We start from the raw sequence: 17,911 nt of genomic DNA on the forward strand, positions 1-17,911 counted from the left end.
GCCCTGACCAACGCTAAGGCCAAATTACATAAAAGCAGGAGTACAAGAAGCTTCACTTTCGGTGGGCCTCCCGTGCAGTCCCGATCCGTCCACCGCCCGGGCCCTGCCATCAGGCTGGTTGGATAGCTTGGCTTCTGGCAGTTGGGCCGGACTCCAATTTCTAAGACTGTGTGACCTCGAGTATATTTGTCCTCATCGCTGCCACTCACTGCTGGGCCTCATGGAATTTCACCTGTATATGTGCGACCTAGCTCTCAACCATGTACCTGGAGCATATGCTTACAAATACTTCTTGGTCTCCCCTTCTGCATAGGTGTCTCTTCTCTTATACCTCGCCTGAGAAATTCTAGGTGTTTTGACAGTCTTGAACTCTGATCTCTGCTTCCTTAGTTAAACAAGACAGCCAATCCCTACTTGGGGTTCCCTTCCCTGTGACACAGTCAAGAAATTATCTCCAGATAAAGAAGGTGAATATAGGACTTACCTCATGTGTTTCTCTTATCTTAAAAAACACAGACCTACACACATTATTTCTAAATGCCTAAAAACAGTAGTCTCATATATATTTTCTGTCCAGCTTTATGGTTGTTTGTGTCAGGATGGCAACTCTACTACCAAGAACTCTGCCATGGCTGGAAACCTAAGTCCAATTTTTAAAAACCTTTTTTCAGGGGCGCCTGGGGGGCTCAGTAGGTGAAGTGGCCGACTTCGGCTCAGGTCGTGATCTAGCGGTCTGTGAGTTCAATCCCCGCGTCGGGCTCGGTGCTGACAGCTCGGAGCCTGGAGCCTGTTTCCGATTCTGTGTCTCCCTCTCTCTCTGCCCCTCCCCCATTCATGCTCTGTCTCTCTCTGTCTCAAAAATAAATCAACGTTAAAAAAAAAAATTAAAAATCTTTTTTCATCATGGTTAAATTTAGATGATACGTATTGACCTTCCTGAGGTTCATTGACCCTTGTTTCTACTACTAATCCCATCCATCAAATTTTCTTAATTTTAAATAGTGATTTTTTTTTAATGCAGGATTTCTTTTCTTTAGTTTCCACATCTATCCTGAAATTCCCATCTCTACCACCACATGTCTATCTTTTCTGATAAATTATTACCATATTTATCTGTTAAAGCTTTTGCCTGTCAATTCCAATATCTGGATCCTGTGGGGATCTGTTTCTATGTACCCAGTTTCCTCTTTATAGTGGGTCGCATTTTTCTGTTTATTCCTCTTTATTATGGGTCCCGTTTTTCTGTCTCTCTTGTATATCTAGTCATGTTATAAATATACTCTTACAGAAGCACTGTTTTTGGTTTTTTATGGTAGGCTCAGGGTTTTAAAAGCTCTAATTTTTATTCCTAGGGCAAATCCCTTAGTCCTATGAAATGCTTTTTCCCCTAAGGCATGTTCCTCCTGAGTATAAGAGAAAGGGCGAGGTCTTTACTAAGCTTTTCTAATGGTGTGATGCCAACTCCCAACTTTGTTTTCTCTGCCATAGACAACCGTAGAAATCCTTCTCAAATACTTTCATGTTTTCAAATGTTGCTTGCTCCCTAGGCTCCTTGGAATCTCACACACAAAGGATTCAAGTGTCATAAAGCAACGGGAGGGAAGCCCCCTCTTCCCTGTGGCTTTGTCCTTTTCTCTGACTGCACTTTCCACACCCCAGCTGTTCTGGCAGATCTTGGCCTGTTCTCTGACTCCCCAGTTCAATTCCACTGCAAGTTTCTGCTCTGAGATCTAACCTCCAGGTGGAGAATGCCCTCAGGGGGAGAAACATACAAATTTGGAGCTCAAACACTATGTCTCCCTCATTCAATGGCTGCTTCCCCTGTAATTTCTACATGCTTTTTGCTCACTCTCATGTACCTTCACATGTTGGGGTTTTTGTAAATTTTGTTCACAGTTTATGATTGTTATTACCACGAGTGCTGGTCTTCTATAAACTACCCCACCATTATTGGAAAATGAGAGTCTTTTTCCTAGCATTTTTTATAGTTTCTTATAGCAAGAAGTTAAATCTGATTCTGATACTAGGTACTACATCATGACTGTAACTGGGAATGTGTAAATTTTGATGTTGCAAAAGGTTAACATCTTTATTTTGACTAACCTATAACGGAAATTGGGGATTTACTCCAATTACAAATGTAGGCAACAAACCAGAAGGGTAATTTGCAGTATCTATATTATTATCATCAATAGGACTCACAGATAACTGAAAATCACATTCAGTTCCGGCAAATATCTGAACATATGGTAGACGCTGGTCCCTATCTCAAAATTTCAGTAGCCCTTTGATCCATAACTAGACCTCGATATTTAACGTGTTAATCAGAAAGCACATATATTGCCATCTCTGAAGTTTAGCTTTGATGTTTGATAGCAGAACGTCAAACGAATTTTGTTTCCTTTGCAATCCCCTGTGTTGTTTTATCCATTCAAAAACATTATTCTGACAATAAATCATATTTTATTTTCTTTTTTTTTTCTTTTTTTTTTTCAACATTTTATTTATTTTTGGGACAGAGAGAGACAGAGCATGAACGGGGGAGGGGCAGAGAGAGAGGGAGACACAGAATCAGAAACAGGCTCCAGGCTCTGAGCCATCAGCCCAGAGCCCGACGCGGGGCTCGAACTCACGGACCGCGAGATCATGACCTGGCTGAAGTCGGACGCTTAACCGACTGCGCCACCCAGGCGCCCCTAAATCATATTTTAAAAAACACATTATTCTGAGAGGAGGTCTATAGTTACAAAAAGGTCTAGAACCCTTGCCCTAGATTCTTTTCTGATCCTCCTTCTCTTTCCACAACAGTTCTTAAAAGATCACGACCTTACAATTTCCCCTTATAAGAAAAGTCCTGTCCCCAGCTCACACCTGTCTCCTGAGTTCTAAACACCTATATTCACATAGAATTTCATACTGATCCTCAATGCGGACTTCGAACCTGACACAATCCAGAGGCCACTACCTTCCCTGCCACAATCTTGCTCCTTCACCTATGGTCCTATGCTTAGTGGCAACCCCATCTACCTAAGGACACAAACCAGAAACCTGCAATTATTTGTTGACTCTTTCCTCTCCCTCACATCCCCTAGCCAATCAATCACCATGTCTTATTGATGGAACTTCCTAAATATCACAAAATTGGTTTATTTCGCTTGATGCTTCCTACTTCTCCCTTAGTTTAGACTCTCTTCTTTCCTTTGCATAATAATATCTTTCTTACCCGTTACAAGAGACCCGAGGCCCCCTTCTACCCAAGCGTTCACTTTCTGCCTAGGGACCCAGCCGTCCGTTTATTCTCAGGTTCTCAGACCCTTGTTCCATTGCCCATTGTCTTTTTCTCCTGAGTCTCCAAACTCTCCCTCCTAAATATTTTCCCGGCAACACAGAAGAGTGTTCAACTTCTTTTCTTTTTAAGAAAACCTTACTATCTCCATTCATCTAACGACATTCACTCTCCTTATTTCTCATTGCTTCACAGAATCAACAAATATCCACTTACATCATTTTGTACATCAAGTTAACAACTCGGCTCTTTTGCCATCTGTCAGCTATTTCTTCTTTCTAGTTAATTCCTCTTTTACCTTTTCAGGTAGGCCTTGATCATTTCTACCACCCGTTCATACTATCATCTCTTCCAATAGAAAGTAACAGGCATTTTTAATTCCTAGTGTAACTCTTCCAGTTGTTTCTGACTTTGCCTCCTCAGGGACCTTACTCCATCACCTGTTACTTTTCTTTTTTGTATCTTTAAGTTCTTCCACTTTGCCGGCTTTCACCCCTAACAATGTGAGCACGTTATTGGACTTTAAATATAGGCTTAGTGTTTTCAAATGATTTAGTCATCCTGCTCTTCCTGGTGCACAGAGGAAGGAGCTTAGATGGGCAGATTTCCTTTACGAACGCAAATTTCTCTAACAAAAGGGTAACTTCTACTTTTTCTTTTTTTTTTTTCAGTATATGAAATTTATTGTCAACTTGGTTTCCATACAACACCCAGTGCTCATCCCAAAAGGTGCCCTCCTCAATACCCATCACCCACCCTCCCCTCCCTCCCACCCCCCATCAACCCTCAGTTTGTTCTCAGTTTTTAAGAGTCTCTTATGCTTTGGCTCTCTCCCACTCTGACCTCCTTTTTTTTTTTTTTTCCTTCCCCTCCCCCATGGGTTTCTGTTAAGTTTCTCAGGATCCACATAAGAGTGAAAACATATGGTATCTGTCTTTCTCTGTATGGCTTATTTCACTTAGCATCACACTCTCCAGTTCTATCCACGTTGCTACAAAAGGCCATATTTCGTTCTTTCTCATTGCCACGTAGTACTCCATTGTGTATATAAACCACAATTTCTTTATCCATTCATCAGTTGATGGACATTTAGGCTCTTTCCATAATTTGGCTATTGTTGAGAGTGCTGCTATAAACATTGGGGTACAAGTGCCCCTATGCATCAGTACTCCTGTATCCCTTGGGTAAATTCCCAGCAGTGCTATTGCTGGGTCATAGGGTAGGTCTATTTTTAATTTTTTGAGGAACCTCCACACTGTTTTCCAGAGTGGCTGCACCAATTTGCATTCCCACCAACAGTGCAAGAGGTTTCCTGTTTCTCCACATCTTCGCCAGCATGTATAGTCTCCTGATTTGTTCATTTTGGCCACTTTGACTGGCGTGAGGTGGTATCTGAGTGTGGTTTTGATTTGTATTTCCCTGATGAGGAGTGACGTTGAGCATCTTTTCATGTGCCTGTTGGCCCTCCGGATGTCTTCTTTAGAGAAGTGTCTATTCATGTTTTCTGCCCATTTCTTCACTGGGTTATTTGTTTTTCGGGTGTGGAGTTTGGTGAGCTCTTTATAGATTTTGGATACTAGCCCTTTGTCCGATATGTCATTTGCAAATATCTTTTCCCATTCCGTTGGTTGCCTTTTAGTTTTGTTGGTTGTTTCCTTTGCTGTGCAGAAGCTTTTTATCTTCATAAGGTCCCAGTAGTTCATTTTTGCTTTTAATTCCCTTGCCTTTGGAGATGTGTCAAGTAAGAAATTACTGCAGCTGAGGTCAGAGAGGTTTTTTTCTGCTTTCTCCTCTAGGGTTTTGATGGCTTCCTGTCTCACATTCAGGTCCTTTATCCATTTTGAGTTTATTTTTGTGAATGGTGTGAGAAAGTGGTCTAGTTTCAATCTTCTGCATGTTGCTGTCCAGTTCTCCCAGAACCATTTGTTAAAGAGACTGTCTTTTTTCCATTGGATGTTCTTTCTTGCTTTGTCAAAGATTAGTTGGCCATACGTCTGTGGGTCTAGTTCTGGGGTTTCTATTCTATTCCATTGGTCTATGTGTCTGTTCTTGTGCCAATACCATGCTGTCTTGATGATGACAGCTTTGTAGTAGAGGCTAAAGTCTGGGATTGTGATGCCTCCTGCTTTGGTCTTCTTCTTCAAAATTACTTTGGCTCTTCGGGGCCTTTTGTGGTTCCATATGAATTTTAGGAGTGCTTGTTCTAGTTTCGAGAAGAATGCTGGTGCAATTTTGATTGGGATTGCATTGAATGTGTAGATAGCTTTGGGTAGTATTGACATTTTGACAATATTTATTCTTCCAATCCATGAGCACGGATAACTTCTACTTTTCCAGAGCTTCCTCGGTGTTTGTGACGTCTCAAAATAATCAACTCGAAATGATCCATACGCCAAAGAGACATATTTTGCGATGGCACATTCTGCTACCTCTTGGTAGTAATGCGGTCCTATTTCAGTACTATCTCCGATTTCACTTCCTCATGCCCTCAGCTATGTTGCAGTTAAATCCTAAGACCTTCCCCACCCACCTCTCCACACATTCTCATCGTTCCTCAGGCTCCTGGCCTGTCTTCTCTTGGTTTCCTGCTACAGTCTTCTTCTTTTAGTTCAACTTCCCTCAAAGTCATTTCCGTTCTCCTTGCCCCTACTTTTGCGATCCTTAACCTTTATTCACATGTACCCCTGTCCCTACTCTTCTCAAAGCTAAAAAACCCTTGAAGCTCAACATCGACTCCGAGCCTGACTCTGAATTTCTTACCATTCTCACTGCACGGACCTCATAGTGATGTGCGTACCACAGCACGCTATCAACTCCCATGTGCAAGAGACTCCTTACTCCACCAGGCAAGGGACCACTCATGTCAGCATGACGTTGTGTGATCCTCCCAAGTGTCTTCGAAAAAATTCCTTCCCATGAAGAACAGCTCATGAAAATAGATGCCTCTGAGATTGCCTTTGAGTTTCATAAGAAGTTGAATTACTGACAATAGCCCTCCAGTTTATAAGAATGTTTTCATTTTGGCCTTGGCTGATTTGTTCCAGGAAATTCATTCTATAAACTCTCTCCCCTCTTTTGTATCACCATTCATTATTTATCTGTTTTCACTATTCCACTATAATTGTTGTCTCTATAATCATCAGGGACCTCCTCATTTTCTTTTTTTTTCTTTAATTTATTTTTTCAATTTACATCCAAGTTAGTTAGCAGATAGTGCAACAGTGATATCAGGAGCAGATTCCTCAATGCCCCTTACCCATTTAGCTCATCCCCCCCCACCCACAACCCTTCCAGTAACCCTATGTTCTCCATATTTAAGAATCTCTTCTGTTTTGTCTCCCTCCCTGTTTTTATATTATTTTTGTTTCCCTTCTTTATGTTCATTTGTTTTGTCTCTTAAAGTCCTCATATGAGTGAAGTCATATGATTTTTGTCTTTCTCTGACTAATTTCACTTAGCATAATACCCTCCAGTTCCATCCACATAGTTGCAAATGGCAAGATTTCATTCTTTTTGATTGCCGAGTAATACTCCGTTGTATATATACACCACCTCTTCTTTATCCATTCATCTATCGATGGGCATTTGGGCTCTTTCCATACTTTGGCTGTTGTCGATAGTGCTGCTATAAACATGGGGGTGCATGTGTCCCTTTGAAACAGCACACCCAAATCCCTTGGATAAATGCCTAGTAGTGCAACTAGTAGTCGTAGGGTAGTTCTACTTTTAGTTTTTTGAGGAATCTCCATACAGTTTTCCAGAGTGGCTGCACCAGCTTGCATTCCCATGTTTTTGTTTTTAAATGTATGTCTATTTTGAGAGAGAGCAAGGGAGCAGGGGAGGGACAGAGAGAGAGATTCCCAAGCAGGCTCCATGCTGTCAGTGCAGAGCCGGATGCAGGACACAGGGCTTGATCTCATGAACTGTGAGATTGTCACCTGAGCTGAAATCAAGAATCGAATGCTTCATGGACTGAGCCACTCGGGCACCCCTCTTTTTAGGTTTGACAATCATTTTCAAAGACAGAGGCAATGTTTTAAGTTCTAGACTTCTCTGGGGCATTTGACTCTGCTGATACCTTCTTCAGAATATTCCATCCCTTTGCCTGCTTTGACATAATTCTTCAGTCACACTAAATTACCACCATGCTGCTGATACCCATTTTGCAAATTGTGCTTCTGATAATTTTGATCTTACCAGAAGAGATTAAAAGAAGTTTTTCAGACCAGATTCACACATGTGAACGTATTTGCATTGACGACTACATAGCGATGACTGACCGGCCGACGGTAATTGTAAGAGACTATCAGTTGTAAGACGCATCATGCTTTCAAACACGTTAAAATCTGAAAGAAATTGTGCATCTAAGAATCATTGGCATATGGTATTATTATCTGATAGTTCGAAGAGAATTGATCTGTGTTGCTTGAATTCGAGGCTTTCCAAAACAGTGTGAACATGTTTACACATTTTCTGAATTTACTTGCCTTATTTGAAGTAAATGATCTTACCAAGTTATTTTATGGCTTGTATGAGGTTGGAATGAGATAATGCATGAAAAGTATGTGATGCAGCTAAAACACGAGAGTCAGTGAGTACTCAGTGAATGATAAGAGTAGTTAGTAGCAGCAATGATATTTTTAATAAAGACTTGAACTATAACTGTTTCCGAATTCAACGCTTTTAAAGTGCTAAGACCCTATATGTTTACGGAAAGTATTCTTGTCTCTCTGAGATTCAGTAAGCTTAATAAATAATAATCATTTTTTCAGAGTGTTTTGAGAGCTAAATGAGATAATGCATGCAAAATATTTGCCAGCTGATTGGTTGGAGTAGTACTTGACATTTTCAGCAGAACATGCGTGATAATTTATCTTTGTTGTTTCTAGAATTCTAAAGAAGATTGATAAAGATTCATTGAAGTTAATTTCAGAAAGATTCCTTGCCTCTCGTTAATAATTCCTTCTTTCTATGTTTTTGCCTGCACAGAGTAAGGTAACACATGAAAGTATACAATACTCATAAAATACTTGACTTGGTGTGTGACAAATCGGAAGCAGTCTTTCTCCTTGGCCAACTGAAAGGTTCTAGAAATAAAAATATCAGAGACTGCTCCAATTATACTTACTAAAATCACTTAATTTTTCTGAAGTTAACTTCACCCAATAACATGTGCCTTTCAGAATTTTGCAAGAATGAATAAGATAGTGCATGAAGTTCATTGCTATTATCAATATTGTTTATATTTACCTGACATTATACTATCCCCTGAATTTCTACTGATGGACAAATTTAAAGTATGGGAAAGACTTTACACATTTGCTGAACTTAACTCTCCAGGGTTTAAGTAACTTCAGCTATTAACACAGACCAGCAGTTCTCAAACTCAGTGGTATCAGGACCACCTTATACTCTTTAGAATAATCGAAGATCCCCAAAAGCTTTTGTTTATGTGGATTATATCTACTGATACTTGCTGTATTTACAATTAAACCTGAGAAATGTTTAAACTATTTATGAACGATTTCCCTTTAAATAACAAGAATGAACCCTGCTAATGTTAACGTTAAGTAACATTTTGATGAAAACTATGTTTTACAGTTTTGAACACCTCTCCCGTGTTTAGTTTTATGGAAAGACGGTTGAATTCTCGTACATGTAGCTGCATTCACCTTGTGATGCTTTGCTTGGATTAAAGTTTATGAAGAAAATGCAGTTTTAAAGACAAAGAGTTGGAAAAAGGAAACCTAGCAAACCCTCTCAGACGAGATCGGGCGCGTTCAGGGTGGTATGGCCGTAGACCAGCAAACCCTCTCAAAGAATCTCAGAGGCCCCCAAGGTCCTTGAACCACACTTTGAGAACTGCTGACACATATCTTTAGTTTTTTTTTTAAGTATGGAATAAGATAATCTGTGCAATATGTGTTGTTATTAATGCTGCTTTGTTTGTTGCTATTATTTATGATTTCCAGATATCATCAAAAAAACCCTTGAGTTTCTTCTTGTTTTGTTGACTGCATTCATGGTTGCTTTAAAAAAAGAAAGAAAGAGAAAGAAAATTAATAATGGCATAAATTTGGTAAAGCGGTTAAGCTACTTTGCCAAAAAATATCTGTATTACAGAGTCTTTCACCAAATTGAGATAATACAGCTTACGTGTATAATATCAGTGATCTGCATGGCTCCGTGCCTGGAACATGAGACAGACTCAAGAAAAGGCAGCTTTAGAATCATTCTTTACTGCATGTACATGACACGACACACATAGATGCCACAGAAAAAAACTGGACTTACATATCCAATCACAGCTTCAGCTCATCTGGAATCCGTCTTTTGCTATCCTTTGACACAGGCCTATTTTGAGAGCCCAGAGTCCCATATGAAAGTGAATAAATCTTTTAACAAACACACTAATCCCGCTGCAGAGCTGGGCTCTGATCTCATGGTCAGTGTGTAAGGCCCTCCCCCAGAGACTTCACGTGTCGCGGGAAGATTGTGCAGCCTTTCCTGTAGGGAGTTGAATCACCAGTCCAGCATTTGTTTCCTGAGTGTAGGTTTCTCAGCCCTTCTCAGGATTCCTCCAGAGTGAATGTGAATTCCCTAGATCAAGTCTCTAGCCTCAAGCTCTAGTTCCCAAGATGCTGGGGGAAAGGGGTGCAAGAGGGGAGAGGTTGGAAGGGGAGCAGTTCCCCAAACCCCCTCTGGTCTTGCTATAGGATCCTAAGAAAATATGAGTTTTCCCCTCCCAGCACTTTGTGAGAAAAGGGCCTTCTTTCTTACAGTTATATCAAAGTGGTGAGTGTTTGTACTCAGGACCCCGAGTCTTTTGCTCTAGAAGTAATCACTTCCAAGCCTAGCGGTGGCCAGTAAGTCTTGGAGAACTTTATGATCTGGGATCTAATGGCGATTTCATTGCCTGCTTCAGAAAGGGCCTTTATGTCTTCTTTTTCTCTTCTTAACTTTTAAAATATTACTAAACTTTTGTTATGGAGGCTTTCAAGATTGCAAAAGTAGGTAGCATTATATAATAAAGACTCATGTATTCATCCTCCAGCTCCCAAATTTATCAATTCATGGACTGTCTGGTTTCACTCCTATCTACATTTCCCTTCCATATTATTTTGAAATAAATTCCAGACAGCACAATACTTCATAAATATTTCAGTATGCATATCTAAAAATACAAGAACTTTTTTTTTCTGCATAGCCACCATACCAACATCTCTCTGAAAGATTAATGAACAGTAATGATTTCACATCATGGAAAGGCCAGTCATGGTTCAAAATTTCCAGCTGGGTCATGAACGCTTTTCAATGTTTGTTGGCATCGAGATTCCAAGAAGGGCCACATATTGTAATTGCTTGATAGGTATTTTAAGACTGTCTTAATCTGCAGGTTCTTCCTCTAGTTTTTTTCTCTTGTAAATTATGTTTTGAAGAAGTCCTTCCTTTTTTTTTTCTTACTTCCCTATTCACTCCTCTAACTCCAGAAAACTTCCTGCAACCTAACCCTTCGCTAAAACATTTCATCGAAGATAAGCCACTACTGACTTCCTTCGGGCACACTTGATCTACCCTGTTTCTAAAGACTCCCTTCTTATTTATGAGTTTCCGAATAAAGGTTCCAACGTTAAGAGCTGGCAACCGGCGTACCTGCCTTTCCGTAACTCAAGAAATGTAACCTGGGTGGTTCTCTCGTGTAGTCTGTAGTCCCAAATGCCTGTTGAAATTCCTCCATGCATTTCATCAAACTTGGTGACAAAGAGCCTCGCCACATCTCTTACTGCTTCTCACACCATCACTTGGTCTCTTTCTCTGGGGAAACAAAAGGCCAGTCGTTTCAGAAATTCCGCATCTCAGGAAGAGGGCAGACAGATCACTTTCCAAGTGCTCTCTCTTCCTCGTGTCTTCCCAGGGAGTGAACACCAGTCAACGTCCTCAGGGGGCTCTAGCAGAGAGCCGCTGACCATTGTTCACTTTTGGTCATCCAGCCAAAAGTCTCCACCTGATGCAGGCTGTTAGGACAGCTTGCACCAAGGGATTTTCGGTTTTCAGATCCGTCACAGTTCGGTATGTGTTCCGTAAAGCCAGCAACAATCTCTGGGAGTGCACTTCTGTCTCCCCTCACAGCTCATAATGTGAATATCTACCAGCCCGGGATGCCTAGTAATAATCTCAGATAGGTTCCTAAAAGTGCAATCTGACTTTTCCCAGGCTTCAACGTCCTGGGGGGACGCGAGAGAGAATAAATTAACATTAAAACTTGAACTTCAGGGGCACCTGGGTGGCTCAGTCGATTAAGCCTCCGACTTAGGCTCAGGTCATGATGTCACAGTCGGTGAGTTCAAGCCCCGCATCGGGCGCTGTGCTGACAGCTCAGAGCCTGGAGCCTGCTTCGGATTCTGTGTCTCCCTCTCCCTGTGCCCCTACCCTGCTTGCTCTCTCTCTCTCTCTTTCTCAGAAATAAATAAATATTAAAAAAAAAAAAAAAACCTTGAACTTCATTTGCAAGTTATCCCTACTTATTGATGCAGGATCTCTTCAAGATCTACCAGAGAGATTTCTGAAAATTTCCAAGCTTTTCCCTTAGACGGAGGCACAAGATCCCCTTCCACTCCCACCTCCTTGTTGAAGTTTCCTACCCGGGAGCCTGTTTATTCATGGAGCTGCTTACCTACAAGGGCTACCTCTCAGTATTCTTAAAAAACAAACAAACAAAATGCTCGAGATTCTAGACAGAAATGAGACTACCGCGTCTCTCCCAACTGCATTTTACTCTGCCTCTGGTCCTTGAAATGATGCTGCTTATGCCCAGTGACTCACAGAAACTCTTGCTGAAAAGAGAGCCCTCTCATTTTCTGCATATAGATCATTTGTGCATAGCGGTCCGATCTCGTCCCGGCAGCACGGCTGGGTGCCATCCTGTTCTCTGCATCTCAAGTAACCAGAGCTCCCCAGGCTCTGGCTCCACAGGACTCACACCTAAAATTTCCTCTTCTTACCCTCTTTCCTCAGGAAAGGCGGGAGTGAGCTAAAAATTCATCTCACACACAGGGGAGGGCCTCGGTGGCTCCATCGGTTAAGCATCCAACTCTCCATTTTGGCTCAAGCCATGGTCTCACCGTTGGTGGGTTCAAGCCCCTCATCGGGCTCTGCGCTGGCAGCACGGAGCCTGCTTGAGATTCTTTCTGTCTTTCTGCCTCGGCCCCTCCCCTGCTTTCTCTCTCAAAACTAAATAAGCATTTTTAAAAAGAGCTCATCTCAAACTCAGCCCGGCCAACCCTGATAGGCTGTGACGAGTGTCGTAGGCGGTATGCGCATCATTTTTATTGCATGCGGAAGGTGACATGCCAACAACACGAACCTCTGAATTTATCAATGGCCTTGAGTATAGAAGTCACGCATCCATCCGCTCAACGATTGTTGAGTGCCCGCTGTGCGCCAGCGCAGTTCTGGGAGCTGGAAATGAAAGGAAGCAGACACGATGCACTCTTACACACAAGCAACAGTGGTAATTCCTTGCCTCCCGCACAGAAACGTGGGGGGAAGGCATTCCCCGCAGGAGAGAAGCTGCCATTTCCTGAGGCCCGCCTGCTTCTCTTTCACGTGCCTAGCAACTCAGGCCATGAATAGCTTTCAACAAAGAATCAGCTCGGAATTTTCTCCGGCAAAGTGCGATTGGATGGATGTCTGCGGCTGTACAAACCCGCGCAGCTCTCCAGTGCTCTGTAACAAGACCTTCCCTTCTTCTTCTGTTCCTCCAGGGGTATCAGTTCCTATCCCAGTGATCGGACTGAGAGACGAAGAGAAAGTGTTCGTCAACAACACGACCTGCGTGCTGAACGACCCAAACTTCGTCCTTATCGGGTCCTTCGTCGCCTTCTTCATCCCGTTGACGATCATGGTGATTACGTATTGCCTGACGATCCACGTCCTCCGCCGCCAAGCCCTGATGTTACTGCACGGCCACGTCGAGGAACCGCCCGGAATAAGCCTGGACTGTCTCAAGTGCTGCAAGAGGAACCCCCCCGAGGAAGAGAGCGCTCCCAACCCCAACCAGGACCCGAACCCGCGCCGCAGGAAGAAGAAAGAGCGCCGTCCCCGGGGCACCATGCAAGCCATCAACAACGAACGGAAAGCGTCGAAAGTCCTTGGCATTGTTTTCTTTGTGTTTCTGGTCATGTGGTGCCCGTTCTTCATCACCAATATTCTGTCGGTTCTGTGTGGGAAGGCCTGTAATCAGAAGCTCATGGAGAAGCTTCTGAATGTGTTTGTCTGGATTGGCTATGTGTGTTCGGGCATTAATCCTCTGGTGTACACGCTTTTCAACAAAATTTACCGAAGGGCTTTCTCTAACTATTTGCGCTGCAATTATAAGGCAGAGAAGAAGCCTCCGGTCAGACAGATCCCGAGGGTCGCGGCCACTGCTTTGTCTGGGAGGGAGCTTAACGTTAACATTTACCGGCACACCAACGAACCGGTGGTTAAGAAAGCGGATGATCGGGAGCCCGGTATAGAAATGCAGGTAGAGAACTTGGAGCTGCCGGTTAACTCCTCCAATGTGATTAGTGAAAGGATCAGCAGTGTGTGATTAGCAGTGCGGAAGCGGCAGAGGCCTTTCCTGCGGAAAAGCTTCCAACGTAGGAAAAGGTTCTCTAATTCTTCTGTTGGTCATACCTAATGTAAATATCGTCGTCCGATTTAAAAAAAAAAAAAAAAGTGTTTTTGTATATAGCTTTGCAACTTTACAATCATGCATACAATAGTGAGATTTAGGGTTCTATATTTACTGCTTATAACAGATGGAGAATAACTTATTTTGATTATTCGATGCGTAAAACGTTGATGTTTCTTCTTTCCCTCCCTCTTTCCTTCCCTCCTTCCCCCCGCCCCCCTCTCTCTGTCTCTCTCTCGCCCACTCACTTTTGTGCATAAGGAAATGTCGATGTTCATCTCAGGTGGCGTTTGCGTGAGACCAGAATGATGTACGGGGACAGTGGTTACACTTCAGCCACACCAAAATTGACAATTCGCTGGACTCTTTTCCCGGGTTAACAGTAAATATACGCTTTAAACTCTTGCTCTACTCATCTACACACATCAACGTAGTAAGATAGGTTCTGCCTTCTGATGACCTTATCACACCTATTCGCGACGTCAAAGGTAGAACTTAGCCTCGTTGTCACATACAGGGGCAAAATTTGACATTGTCAGAACGTCGTGTTGGTATTTTACTGCAATGTCCGTCCCCAAACATAGTGGTCTTTTAACATAGCAGCTGGATGACCAGGACTACGGAAGTGGAAGGCTGATACGAGATATATACACCAATAGCTTTTCACTTCTCAAGGACAATGTTCAAATTCTGATTTTAACGTCTTCATTCTGGAATTAACTGGAATTAACGTCTTCATTCTGGTCCTTAGTAAATACCTAATTCTGTGATGAAACTGGGGAATGAGATCCCCGAATTATTTCCCAATCCAGGATTCAACGTCGATTGGGTTTTGATCTCCGAATCCTGGAAATTCGTGTGCTACACACAAAGTGAAATTTGCATTTTGAGCCTTATTAAAGTACTTTCATAATTACGGTACCTCTGTCTATAGGACCCAATTTAGCAGTCCATTTTTGAGTAAAACTTGCGCAGGAAGAGCATAGGTGACCAAAACCTTGGAAGTTTTACTTGATTAAGGACTACAGAATTAGGCCCTTAGAATGTGAAAAAAAAAAAAAAAAAAAAAAGGTAATCGAAAAACAAGCTTGTACTGAACTCTGGGAAAAACAGAAATACAGAGTTTCCATTCGGATTTTAAACAAAATGTATCTCATTTTCAGATCCTTCCAAGCTCTGGTGCAGGAAGAGGCTGCAGCTGATTTGTGAAAGTGGAAAGCCCTTCATTGTCCTGCAGTTGTGTAGCAGAGGTTTAAATCTTTGTTAAAATATAGTGTTGTGTCACAATAAGTGTTGGCCATCGTTTCCATTCGTGGGCCTGCTGCTCTAAGACTTCAGCGCCATGTAACTTGTTTGCTAACCGTGAGAGGTTTTCAAGCACTGCTAAAGTCAGACCATCCAGTCTATGCTGTGTTCCGAGTATACAAGCGTTTCCAGTGACTATCTTTCCATGTGTGCCCATTTCACACAACTGTGGATCAATTTCCCGAAGAATGCATGATGCCATCTCTGATGCCTGACAGTTACTTACGCGCCTTAGCGTGTGCTTCTCGGTTGGTGAAGGCAGAATCTGAATTTCCAAAACCCCTGGTCGATGTTTTCAACACACAGCATAGATAAATCCAACCGTCTGCCGCCAGGGCAGTGGGAGAGCTGCTGTATTCGAGGAAACTCATACAGTCTCTACTCGATGAGCAACACTGCCGAATATCCGTCAATCGCTTGAGCATGCCCAAATCTGACATGAAAGTCAAGTCCACCTGCCTGTTCTAGCTCTGTCGAACCGCATGTTAAACCAATTATAAGAAACTGAACGAGACGATCTAATTCTCACTGACACGAAAATGTCTGAAGACACCCAGCATGCATGAAGCACGAGTTCTGCACATACACATGGTGTCCCTCATGTATGCTGTGTATGTTGCATGAATCCATCGATTTGTGTTGAGGCGGGACAGAGTAGGTGATCTTAACAGGACTGGAGAAAATCCTTCAGCAGTCCTTAACACGACTGCGCATTCAGATCTGAAGTATTGTGACTATTGGAGAAAATTGGAAACATCTGATTTCTTAACTAGCAGGGCAAGCTCGTAGCACATGTTTTACAAAGAAAAAAAAAAATACAAACCACAGATTTTCAAAAGCACTAGCAATAAGTTGAATGATAATAGCTTATAGCACATTTGTTAATAATCCTTATGTCATCGAGTAGTAGCACTTCATAGTACCCAACACAGTCATTATTCTCAAATCGTGTGCTATTCGTAAGTTCTGTGCAGTTTGGTATGAAACAAATATGCTCATTTGGATATAAATCTTACAGTTCAGTGTTAAATCTACAAACTTTTGTAAATGTTTTAAAAAAAAAACAACACTCCATGTGATAAATGTAAACGTGGTGAATTTGCTGTCAAATCATTTTGATGTACTATATTCTATATGTATATCTGTTTAAGACACGTGCAACAGACTGCCTTATATTATTTCCTGTAAATCTTCTCCTTTGTCAAATGGTACTTTTTGTGAGTGGTTGCCAAGTGTTGTCTTACTCGTGGCTCCTGTATGTTATCCATTCCAGGTTTTTGTGATACTTCCTATTAATTTATTAAATTTATTAAATGTTGGCTAGCTTGTCGCGTGTCTTTTTCCCCCCCTGCGCCTTTTGAAGGGGAAGACAGGAAGACATGAAACGACGCTTCATGTCGTTTGACAATTAAATCATGTCCTAAAAAAAATAAGTTCAAAAAGACAAACAGAACCAGAAAACATCACTCTTCTGATTAATTCTGCATGTACCCAAAGACGGCAAAACCAGAGGAAAGACAAGCGGCACAAACAACAGGGGCGCCTGGGTGGCTCAGTCGGTTAAGCGCCTGACTTTGGCTCAGGTCACAATCTCGCGGTTTGTGGGTTTCGAGCCCCCCGTCGGGCTCAGAGCCTGGAACCTGCTTCAGATTCTGTGTCTCCCTCTGTCTCTCTGCCCTTCCTCTGCTCCCACTCTGTCTCTCTCAAAAAATGAACATTAAAAAAGCATTTTTTTAAAAAAGAGGTGCAAACAACAAAACAATACCAACAAACACCACTGATGCTTCGTGAGCGGAATAACTGTGCTCCCAAGTTATCCTCTCTTCCTCAACCCGAGGAGTGGCCTGGGATGGCTCATGTACTCTTTGCAATAAGTTTCATTACTATTTTATTGCCACCAGACTCTAAGCTCCCCAAGAACAGAAAGAACCATGTCTGTCTTTTCTTTTAAAGTTTATGTATTTATTTTGAGAAAGAGAGAGAGCATGAGTGGGGGAGGGGCAGAGAGAGAGAGACAGAGACAGAGACAGAGAAACAGAGAGGGAGAGGGAGAATCCCAAGCAGGCCACACATCAGCACAGAGCCCGACACGGGGCTCCAGCCGCATGAACTGTGGGATCATGGCCTGAGCCAAAACCAAGAGTCGGATGCTTAACCGACTGAGCCACCCAAGCACCTTAGGACCATGTCTAGCCCGTTGATGGTTTTATCCCCAATACTTAGCAGCTGCTCTACATTCAACAGCTAACTTTTGAGCATGCTCAGTACTTGTGGGCACTGCGTTATCTATTCCGGTTGCCAAATGGGCCTCACAACTCTTGGGTCTCCAGTCATGTAGCACCTGAATTTCCCTCTATTCCACATGGCTTTGGATGCCTCTCGAATCAGGGTCACTGTGCTAAGCCACTCTGTTCCCTCACACTCGGAACCAGGGATGACAACATACATTGGCTTTTTCTTTCAACATTTATACCTTCCTGATGATGAGTGAGCCTAGATGATCCTGGCCTGACTTCAGTTCCCAGAGAAAAAAGCAGGAACACCTCATTCCTTTGCCACAAAGACCAGGTTGATGCCTAAGAGTGCGTCCAGACATAAAAGTTGGACCCTCACTTGAAACACAGGGTCACTGCTGCCCACGGCCA

General features: G+C 42.5%; 1 protein-coding gene across 2 annotated transcripts in view; it reads left to right on the forward strand.

Moving 5' to 3' along the window:
- HTR2C (5-hydroxytryptamine receptor 2C) overlaps positions 1-16,585 on the forward strand; it is a 298,958-nt gene extending 282,373 nt beyond the window's left edge. The window contains exon 6 of one of the 2 annotated variants that reach the window (XM_019824190.3): positions 13,051-16,585. In XM_019824190.3, coding sequence (XP_019679749.1) covers positions 13,051-13,877 — 827 coding nt within the window. In that variant the 3' untranslated portion in view covers positions 13,878-16,585. The remainder of the gene's footprint in view (positions 1-13,050) is intronic. The other variant, XM_019824191.2, reaches the window with a different exon arrangement.
- The last annotated feature ends 1,326 nt before the right edge of the window (positions 16,586-17,911 follow it).

Source organism: Felis catus, chromosome X, assembly GCF_018350175.1.
Source record: "Felis catus isolate Fca126 chromosome X, F.catus_Fca126_mat1.0, whole genome shotgun sequence".
NCBI classification, from domain to species: Eukaryota; Metazoa; Chordata; class Mammalia; order Carnivora; family Felidae; genus Felis; species Felis catus.